This window comes from Prionailurus bengalensis, chromosome A3 (assembly GCF_016509475.1).
Source record: "Prionailurus bengalensis isolate Pbe53 chromosome A3, Fcat_Pben_1.1_paternal_pri, whole genome shotgun sequence".
NCBI classification, from domain to species: domain Eukaryota; kingdom Metazoa; phylum Chordata; class Mammalia; order Carnivora; family Felidae; genus Prionailurus; species Prionailurus bengalensis.
The window spans coordinates 133,453,083-133,464,090 of NC_057354.1; the positions used below are offsets into that span (position 1 = coordinate 133,453,083).

Genomic DNA, 11,008 nt, shown 5'->3' on the forward strand with positions numbered 1-11,008 from the left:
TTAATGTTAGGACACGAAGTTTTGCTTTAAAATACTACAGCAAAAAACAAATAAAATACAAAGTGAGGGGCGCCTGGGTGGCTCAGTCGGTTGGGCGTCCGACTTCGGCTCAGGTCACGATCTCGCCGTCCGTGGGTTGGAGCCCCGCGTCGGGCTCTGGGCTGATGGCTCAGAGCCTGGAACCTGCTTCCGATTCTGTGTCTCCCTCTCTCTCTGCCCCTCCCCCGTTCATGCTCTGTCTCTCTCTGTCTCAAAAATAAATAAACGTTAAAAAAAATTTTTTTTTAAATAAAAAAATAAATAAAATAAAATACAAAGTGAATTTAACAGTTGGAGAACAGGGAAGAGTAGATCAAACAGGAGGAATCACGTAGTAACTGCTGAAGCTAGGGATGACGTATGTGGGTTTATATTATTTCTCTACTTCTGTTGTTTGAAAATGCCCATGATAAAGAGTAACATAATAAAAGCCATCAGCCCTTCTCCAAAGGGTAATTATGACGATTAAAACAGCAACGTGGAAAACACTCACAGAAGGGATTAGGCAGAACCCAAACTATCAAATCCGATCTGTGAATACAACCACAACCGCATAAAATGTGCACACACACCCAAAGAGTAAATAAAGAAATCGTCAAGACAGTGGGATTCTGAGTGGTCATTCTTTCTTTAAAAATGTTTTACTCCTCTATTACTAATAGAACACAGGGAAATTTAAAAGGTGTATTTAATTTTTTTTCCTGGCCAAAGCGAAGCCTTAACTTTCTAGAAGTTTTAACCTAAAACATTTTCAAAATAACTTCAACACGAATTGGGAACACGAGCTACTTCATTAAGTTTTGCTTAGGCAATTATTCAAGATTGCTGGCTACTTAATTTCTTTAAAAGGACCCCTACCATTGCATTAAGCCACACCTCTTTTGAGAGAACCTCAAAGAGGATAAGCAAACGCGTCCCTTCCCCTTCCGTTCTCACCAAAAACATCCCTCCGCAGGAAAAGAGAGTTAATGCTTTGTTTTCCAGAAAAGGCAACTATGTCTAAAGAACCTGGTAACTTTTCGGAGCAACAGAATCATAATTATCACCTATCTCTTCCACCAGAGCTTTTTTGTTTAAACAAACTCCCAGTCTTACTTTCGCAGAAACCTGGCATTTTTCAAGAGTAGGATTTTGTGCTATTGGACGTTACCTCTTGCTGTGATCTGGTTCTGGGTGCTCAACGTCTGGCTTTGCTGTTGACGATCTCCTCTCTCTTGGGACCTTAGATATGAACACACGAGACGACAATTCAGTTCTCACTTGGTGGAGTATAGACCCAGCCTTTTATTTTTCAGTTAAGCCCAACCATTCGCAGGTTTACCAGACTGCCCACCCAATGCCAGGCTGCGGGGACAACGCGATGAAGGCAGCGTCTGCCCGCAAGAGCTTCCGTTCCGGTCGCCAGGTTAATAAGCAAAAGCCAACGATTCTTTAGTTGCCAAATAAACCCAGGGCATCACAAATTTAATTTGTCATTGAGTTTGGGCTCATCTCTTAAACAAAAACCACTGGCCTGGTTTTACCCACTTATCCACGTGATGGAACAAACAAGAAGCTACTGAAAACACAACTGGCCTCTTTCGGTGTTCTCGCTGCTCCTTTCCATTGCCCTACCTTTCAGATCAAATGCAAAAAAAAAAAAAAAAAACCCCTCAAACTCATCAGTTCATTTAGAAAAGAAAATCACCCTACACCGATCATAAGAAGTCTGACATACAGACATAAGATTGTGACCTTTAAAGTACAGACGTGATGATTTATCTCCCCCTAAGATGTAAGATACTTCTAGGACCCTATATCTAAAACATACATATATACAAGCACTACAATCAGTATTATTACATCAGTCTTTCTGCCACTACACTTGCTGGTGTTTTCCCATTCTCAAAATTTCAGTTAAAAACATGAAACTTCTTGGGGCGCCTGGGTAGCTCAGTCAGTTAAGCCTCCGATTCTTGGTTTCAGCTCAGGTCGTGACCTCACAGTTTGTGAGATCGAGCCCCGCATCGGGCTCTGTGTCGACGGTACAGAGACTGCTCGGAATTCTCTTTCGCTCCCTCTCTACACCTCCCCCGCTTGTGTGTGCACTCCCTCTCTCTCTCCCTCTCCAAATAAATACAAAAAAAAAAAAAAAAAAAACTTAAAAAAATATGTAACCTCAAACTTCATAATACTTAGGAACTTATGATTTTTATACGGATTGAGTCAATAAAACAAGCCGTAAGGAGAACAGATATATCATAAGCTCCACTTTATTTTTTTTAAAAAAAATTTTTTTTCAACGTTTATTTATTTTTGGGACAGAGAGAGACAGAGCCTGAACGGGGGAGGGGCAGAGAGAGAGGGAGAACACAGAATCGGAAACTGGCTCCAGGCTCTGAGCCATCAGCCCAGAGCCCGACGCGGGGCTCGAACTCACGGACCGCGAGATCGTGACCTGGCTGAAGTCGGACGCTTAACCGACTGCGCCACCCAGGCGCCCCTAAGCTCCACTTTAAAGGAATCCTTCGGCTACACTTCCCAGGCAGAGATTTCTTCCAGCATCCTGAGTCACAGGTTTCCCTTCATATTCAAGGGAAACAAAACAAAACAAATCTTACCTCAGCCTCTCAAACACAACAAGCCGGATACACAGCCTCACATAAGAAAATAATTAAATCTTGCGTTTAGGTCCCACTCTATTTGGTGACCATAATCGAACTATCTTCTTTGCTTTTGTCCCCTCTGCATTTCTTGTATTCCGGAAAGAATACAGTGCCAGAAGGGAACAGAAGGCAAGCAACTGGTGAATCTAGGTGACTGTATCTGGCGGTTAATTTTCCAGTCAAATTTAAGTTTCCTATGGCTTTGGAAGTTTTAAAAACGAAAAAACAGGGCAAAACCAAACTGTGACGTATGGCCATCTCCACATACTATCGTTGGGCAGAGAGAGAAATGCCAAAGCAAATACAGGAAGCAAAGTGTGTCCCAGAGGAGACGGCATGGCATACTGAAGAGGGTGACTTTGGCACAATCCAGACCGGGACTGAGACCCTGGCCGCTACGCATCCTGGCTGTGTGACCTGAGGACTTAATTTTCTCGCATCTGCAAAATAGCGATAATAGCACATATTTTGCAGGCCTTCTGGAGGGATCAAAAAGAACACACGTGCTGGTAACATGTCTAGCGTGATACAGACCATCAGTAAGCGCTGGCTAGTATTATGAGGACGACGACGAGGACACAAACCTCCAGGTAGGAACACCACGTAAAACTTCAGGCAGAGAATAAATGACATAAATGATTTCAGGCAGAGATATAAATGATTAGGACTGACCTATAGAAATAGGCAACGAGATATACCCTGAGCGTAGAACAAGCAAGTCCAAGACTAGAAAATCGCTTTTTTTCCCTTCACGACTCCTACAACCAAATCAAAAGCTCTGTCATGTCACGTAAGGAAAAGGAAGTCACTCTGACTGCGTCAGAATGTCGGCTGGAGCACAGGTAAATGAACCACGGTCTCTTCTTGAGGGCACTAAGAAGTACCTTTGGTAAAACGTTCAATCTCGATGCGACACCTCTTACCATTTTCTTCTGCGGTAGCTTCGCCTCTCAGATAGAGCTAGCACAGCGGGCTACTGCACACACTGCAAAAACAACCCTTTGATTCTATGATCGTCCCTTTTCAGCTTTGAACCACAGTAAGCCAAAGTACTCATTAGACTATTTATAGTCACCAGAGAAGCAACTTGCATTACACTCTGCCAGCAAATTACTGTTTTATATGCTGTTGAATCAAGTGCATCTCGGACTGTTGTTAGGTTTGTAAAAGAGGAGGCGAATCCACCTTGTAATAGTCATAGAGCAAGCCCAGGGCGGCCGCGCTGTCTTCGTCCCCATTGATGCTCATCATTGCTTTGGTTGCTGCGGTGAGAGGGTTTTCCAGGAAGGACTTCCAGGCTTCATCCTCGCTAGTGTAGGAGCGCCGCTGTGGATAAAGTGCTTCGTTCTGAAGAACCAACACCGGCCGTTTGCTTCGGAGAAATCAGAAACACGCGTATGTATATTGCACTTTTTACCGCAAGGCACCATAAGCTCATTTTTCAAGACCCAAACAACCAATTCCTTGACGTTCCAATCAAATAGCTTTGTTCTTTATTGTTTCATCAGTGACCCGCCCTGGCAAAGAAAAGGAAGACAAGACCAGGAGACAACCCGCTTACATGCACGCCGAGGGGTCACCCAGTAAGACGCAAGGTATTTAGGCAGCCAGGGAACCTAAACCTTGGGCGGTTTACCTGTACCTGTCACCCAGGATCTAGTATTGGGCAAAACGAAACAAAACAAAAAAATGCTCTAAGAAAATGTCGGGCTATTCAACCACTTAAGTAAACAAACACAAGGACAAAGTCAGGCAAAACAGAACATTCACTCCCTTCAGACCTCTCCGATCAGGACTGTACCCTCCTCAAGAAGAGTTTACATGGTTCGATCATCATGCTGCTACATGTTACTTCCTTCCTTCTCCTGTTGATATCATGCCTTAAAAACCTTCCTACCCACAAAGGAGGGGGAGAGGAGGAGGGGGCGGAAAGAAAAAGGGAAACTTCGCTTAATCCTCCGGGGTATATGAGAAAGTTAGAATATTCTACTGATTCCCAGCAGATTGAGCATGGAATGTGGCCAAAGGGGACTGTAAATCAATAAGGAGGCATAAGTTTCTGGCATGGGAGTTAACTGTTTATCTCAGAGATAAAAACACTTGAGAATCTACGACAATAAATAAAGCCACTGAACGAAAGGAGCTTTTTAAAAAAAAAAAAAAAAATAGGTGGGAAATCTTGTTTTTAAAAATCTTTTCTAGTTTCTCACACCGGGCAAGAACGGTTTCGTTTCAACACTGTCGTTTGGTGGGACAAATCCAGAAAAATCAACGGAGATCTTAGTACAGTCTTACAGAAGACTTAATTTTAAAGATTAAAACAAACATGACTGATTCCAAAACCCTGAAATGTAAACAGTCTCAACAACTGTTCGGTTGGCGCTATTTAATAAGTCAATAAAGAGAAAAAATGGAACACTCACTCCAGCAAAATGAAGTTGAAGGGGCAAAAAAAAAAACAAAAAAACAAAAAAAAAACCCCACCAAAAACCTGTTAATGTTCAAAACGGCTCTGAATTATCACTATTCTAACAAGCAAATTTAAGGATCAGGCCTCATTGCAACACACAAATGAAATATGTTAAATGGCCTAAAGGTGACCTGCCTACTCTAAAAGTGAATGTAGAAAGATTGATTATCTTTTCAAGTAATCAACACAGGTTAGGGTCTGGCAGTCACCCAGGCCCTTTAAAAGCAGATGCGGATTTTGAGAAAGGAGAACATCTTTGAAAAGGGGTGGGGGACACGGGCCGACCACGTAACCTCAAAATCAGGTCTTCTTTCAAAGCCAATGGCTTAAACTCCTGTCTAGGCATAAAATCCAAGGAGCTTACATTTCGCAGGAAAAGAAGACTCGAGGTGGTGCATGTACTATTTTAACACAAAACAAACTCAACGAGGCAGTTTGCTTAGAAACGCAGGAGCGGATTTAAATCTCACACGCACAAGAAATAAATACGTCACATACAAAAGGGCACTGCCTACACCATTCCGAGCCGAGTATTAACAACCACTGAATCAGTGCTATCTTGAGGTGATTTACTGGGGCACGGCTAAGCTATTATTAATAGTGTAATAGCTACTTCCAGAAGATTATGACAGCACTTGGCTCATTCAATTCCCGTAATGCTAGTTTTTCAGCTTCCCTTCTTCTCCCGCCCCCATCCCAAATTTGTCCAGGCAACAGAAAATATTTTTTGCAAATGGCTTTGTTTGGGATCACCCTGAAGGTAGGTGCCTTACATTTCCAAAGCGTGCCAGAGGCCAAAATTTGAGCTTTGGAAATTTGCCTTATCTAAACCCTAAGTCAAGAAACAAACAGTCCCCAGTTGCCTGTCTTAGTCTACTTCCTCCTAGGACAGCCGGGCACTGGCAGGTGCTAGTCCCGAAAGGCCTCTCACCGCCCTGGGTAAGTCTTAAACCCTTCACCAATGAGCTCTCCAAGATTTCTGACATATATTTCAAGTGATCACTTAATGGACAACACCAGGTTAATCCATTTAAGATATCCCATACACAACCTAACCCCCTCAATCAGAAAAAGAGCACACGTAAGTTACAACCTGGAAGGAATACGCCTGATCTGGATTTACTCATCTGAAATATACCCATTCGTTTGGTGCGATTCACTTTTTTCTTAAAACTTTTTTATTTCGGAACAATTTTATATTTACAGAAAAGCTGCAAAGAAAATACAGGAATATCCCTCACCCTGTGTCCCTTAATGTTAACATCTTACATTACCACCTTGCACGGGCCAAAAATATTTCTTTAATCACAAACTCCAAAAGACATATTAGCCCAGTACTTTTCTGTTTATCACCCTGATTTCGACGATTTCATCCTCCTGATCTTTTCTGAGGATTTTTAATTACAGTAATCTGTAATTACCATCAATGATGCAAGTGGCAAAATAACTCCTACAACAATTTTCTCACTCACACAGCCAGCCAAGGGGAAGAAAAAAATGCCAGGACACCAGAGCACTTCAACTTTTCCCTAAATCTCTCCTTTCGGAAGTTCTAGCAGGCGGACTGCAGGCAGGAGACCGCTGGGCGACAGGGGACTGATTACCCGAGACATCTACCTTTCAGCGGGGGAGCGAGTCCCCCCCCCCCCCGAGCAAACGCGACCCCACTCGGGGGGGAGGGGGCAGGGGGTGGCACGGGGGGGTCCACGCGTCGCGGCCACAGCCCGACAGGCGCGGCACCACGAATCTCCCTCCCCGCACCCGGGCCACCAGCCGAGCGGAGATGGGGGCGCGCCCGCGGGGTGGTGCCGCCGAGGCGGAGGGGGGCTGAGCAGGGAGCTGTCCTCTCCGGAATGGAGTCCCCAAGGCAAGGGTCTCCCCGGGGGCTTCGGAGGAACAAAGGCGCGGGGGAGGGGGTGCTGAAGGGCAGCGGCCGCGGCGGCGAAGAAAGTGGTCGGCGAGACGCGCCCCCAGCCCGGCCGGCCGGCTTCGCACCCCGCCCGCCGGGCCTCGCCCCGCGCCCGGCCTCACACCCCCGTCCGTCCGTCCGTCCGCCCGCCCGCCCGGCCTCGCCTCGCCTCGCCGGGCCTCGCGGCAGGTGCGGCCGGCCGGGCGCGCAGCGGCGGCCTGAAGCCGCACGGCCGGACTCGCGCGCCGGCGCTTCACTTACTTATCGTACTCCTGTGTCATCGCGCTTGCTCGCCGCTGCCGGGCCGCAGAACTGGACTTTCGGGTTGGGACAGTACACCCGATCCGGGGGGGAGGAGGCGGCGGCGGCGGCGGCGGCGGGTCCGGAGCGGCGGCCCCGACGGGTTGGGTTCGCTTTTCTCGCTCTGAGCCGGCTCGGCGCGGGCTGCGCGCTCTGGGCGCCCGGGCTCGACCGCCCATTGGCTGGCAGCGCGCCCGCCCGGGGCGGGGCCTCGGGGCCGGGAGGCCGGCGGCGCCGCCTGATTGGCCAGCGCGCGGGCCGCCGGGGCGGGGACCGCCGCTCCGCGTGGCCGCGTAGGTGCGGCGCGCCCCGCGCTCTCGGCCTGCCTCGGGCCGGGGACTGGCGTGGCCGCGCGGCTGCAGGCGCGCACCTCCCGCCCCTCCGCCGCCCTCCGCGCGCCCACCGCCCGGCGCCGAGGTCGCAGCCCTCGGCGGCTCACCTGAGGGACCGGCCAAGCTTTGGGGGTCCTTCTCGGGCCTTGGGGGTCCTTCCTTCCCCGCTAGCCCACCGAAGCCCTCCGCGGCTCCAGTGATGGAGCCACCCCGGCCGCGGTCCGCAGCTCGGCTGCCTCGGGCACCTTTCCCTCTCCGGGTCTGTGCAGCGCCCCGCCTTCGTGCCGCCTCTCAGTCCGCGTCCATTTATTTATGAGGCCTCTGGCTGTGGCCTGAGAAAGCTCAGATGTCTCCGGCCTCGCCGTGCCCACCGCAGCTGTCGGGCTTTCGAACCTTCTGCGCGTCCATCTTCTAGTGTCCGCTATGTGACAGTCACTGGGCAACTGCCCGTCTCCTAACCGTTGTTTCCCCTCGTGAGGCCTGGGTGAGGACCTGCCGAGTGGCGGCATCAGCCTCGTCCTAGCCTCCTGGTCCCAAGTGCCTGCCCCTCCCCCTCTCCTGCGCCCCCACCTCACTGCTGGCCCCCCATCCCCTCTAGTCCCTGCGCACCCCTTAGCCCTCTCGGAGTCCCCATCTGGGCTTCAACCCCTTCACCCCTCACTCCCCTCCCCCCCCCCCAAGAGCTCCTTCCTGGGGTTCCATCCCTAACCCACTGCTGAACCTTCCAGCATTTCCGGCATTTCCACCCCTACTCCGGCCGCCTTCTGAGCGGAAGTTCCCTTCTCCAGGGTCAGCTGGCTCGTTCAACAAGTATAGGGAGAACTCCTGTACGCCAGGCATTGTTCTAGACGTGGAGGTAGTGAGCAGATTTCCCTGCCTGCCTTCAGCATCCTAGGGGGTAACCCACAATAAGCAGTATGAGTAAGGTGTGTTGGAAACCGCGCTCAGGAGCCGGGCAAGTTCTGCGGGAGAAAACGCAGGCAGCTGGAGAGCCCCGGGCGGAGCCGGGGCTGGAAGGCCTGAGGAGGAAAGGCCTTCAAGGAAGTGGGGGAGGAGTGGGACAGGCACACCTTTGCAAAAGGTGTGGACGGTGGACATCGGGAGACCGGTGACCAGAGGAGGACGAAGCAGGAGGACAGGGGGGAGGTGTGTGGACTTTGGTTTTTACTAAGACAGAGGCTTTGGGGTAGAGCGGTGACCTGATGTCCCTCACGTCTTTAAGTAACCTGGGCGGTAGGAGCAGGAAGATGGGAGCAGGGAGTCCCGACCGAAGCTGATAGTCGCGCGGCCAGTGAGAAGTGCCTGGGTGTGTCCTGAAGGTAGAGCCAGCAGGGTTTCCTGACAGGTGGGTGTAAAGTAGGAGAAGACGAGAGTCGAAGACAGCTACAAGGTTTCCGGGTAGAAGCTGGAAGAGTGGGTGCGACGGGACTGGGGGGGTCCAGGGAAGAGGGGGCCGAACGGACATCTGGGAGTCATCAGCGCAGAGATGGTCTTGAAAGCCTGGGGATAAGACGAATCTCCACTGCAGGGGGAGGACACAACAGGACCCCCAGGGGATCCTGGAGCCCCCAGTGCAGAAAAGCTGGGAAGAAGAAGATCCAGCAGAGGGGGCCAAAGAGGGGAGATCGGCGAGGTGGGAGGGAAATGGATTCGTGGGAGCTGGGTGCAGAAAGTGAGACAGGAGGAAGGTGCGGTCAGCTGGGGCACATGTTGCCAGGAGGCCACAAAAGATGAGGACTTAGAAACGGGGAGGCCACCGGGGTCTTCATATAGGTGGAAATCATCAGAGTTGGCGCGGCTTGAAGCAACCCCAAGTGGGCATTGTCCCCACCTCGACTTTTCTCCCTCTGCTGCATTTCCAGAGGTGGCCAGAGTGAACCTTATTTAAAGCACACATTTGAGATCGTGTCACTCGAGTACACTCCAGATAAAGTGCAAACTCCGTAGCAGGGTGTGTAGATGAATAGCTCAACCTGCCCTTTGCTGTTCTCCTCCCGATACACAGAACTAAGAACCACCCCGTGCCCCCAATTCCCTGCTCCTCCGCTCCCCACTCGGCCAACTTCACTCAACCTTCCAGACTCGGCCAGGACTCCCCTTTCCTCCGGCGGGGCTTCCCTGACCTCCTAGGCTGGGTTAAGTGTCCTGTGCATCCCCACAGTCCCTTCTGCGTCACCCCATTACCACATTCTGTCTGCAGTATGTGATTTTCTGTTTGCATCTGTCCCCACCATAGTGGGAGCTCTTCGAGAAAGGCCAGGGGTTGTATCGCTTTCGCGTGTATGTCCCCAGCCTCGTGGTATACACACAGGAACTATCCAGTAAGCGTCCGTTGAGCCTGCAGGCATCGGTTCTGCCTCTCTTCCCTTCTTGACCATGACCGGGGTTGATCTACGTGGCCTTCCTGAGACAGAGGACTAAAAGCCTCGTGCTTCACTCCCAGTGCCTGGTATTTGGTAGGCACAAAATAAACATGGGACAAGTGAATATCAAACCATATAACCAAAAACAAAAATAGTAAGGGCCCGAGGTTCTTAGACCCTAGAGGTATTGATAAAAACAAACAAACAAAAAAAACACAAAAAACAAAACATTGGGTCTGTTTTTATAAATTTTCATATAGGCTATTGAACTTGTCTCCAAGAGTTCTCTAAAACAGAAGTTAAAATCCTTACCTCTGAGCTCTCCACCTATCTGTTGGTAATACCTTCTCTATTTTTTTTTTTTTTTACTATTTTTTTAAGTTAGAAAAATACTATGTGGTCATAGTTAAAAAAAAAAAGCAGTAAAGGAAGGGAGACATAAAGGAAAAACTACACGCAAATTTAAGTAACACAGAGGGTTTAGAGCACAGAGTCCCTCCCTCCTCCATCCAGAGATAATCGCTGTGAACGGTGTTTGGGGATCTTACTAGGTAATGCCCACGTATCTACAGGTGTACGTGTGTTTTCTTTTCTTTTTTTTTTTAATTTTTTTTTAATGTTTATTTTTGAGACAGAGAGAGACAGAGCATGAACGGGGGAGGGGCAGAGAGAGAGGGAGACACAGAATCGGAAGCAGGCTCCAGGCTCTGAGCCATCAGCCCAGAGCCTGACGCGGGGCTCGAACTCCCGGACCGCAAGATCGTGACCTGGCTGAAGTCGGACGCTTAACCGACTGAGCCACCCAGGCGCCCCGTATGTTTTATTTTCTTACACAAATGGTATTCATACTGCGCACAGCCCAACTCTCAGCTTGCTTCCTTCCATCTCCTATGTCTTAAACATTTTCCATGTGAGCACATACACATCTACTGAACTTAAGAAAAAAATGG

At 49.5% G+C, this 11,008-nt stretch overlaps 1 protein-coding gene across 2 annotated transcripts in view; it reads right to left on the reverse strand.

The window, feature by feature from the left end:
* GRHL1 (grainyhead like transcription factor 1) overlaps positions 1-7,481 on the reverse strand; it is a 56,447-nt gene extending 48,966 nt beyond the window's left edge. For both annotated transcript variants that reach the window (XM_043604552.1, XM_043604550.1), the window contains exons 1-3: positions 7,325-7,481; positions 3,870-4,056; positions 1,190-1,260 (exon numbers count right to left, since the gene is read on the reverse strand). In XM_043604552.1, the coding sequence (XP_043460487.1) occupies positions 1,190-1,260; positions 3,870-4,056; positions 7,325-7,344 (278 nt within the window). In that variant the 5' untranslated portion in view covers positions 7,345-7,481. The remainder of the gene's footprint in view (positions 1-1,189; positions 1,261-3,869; positions 4,057-7,324) is intronic.
* Between the last annotated feature and the right edge of the window lie 3,527 nt (positions 7,482-11,008).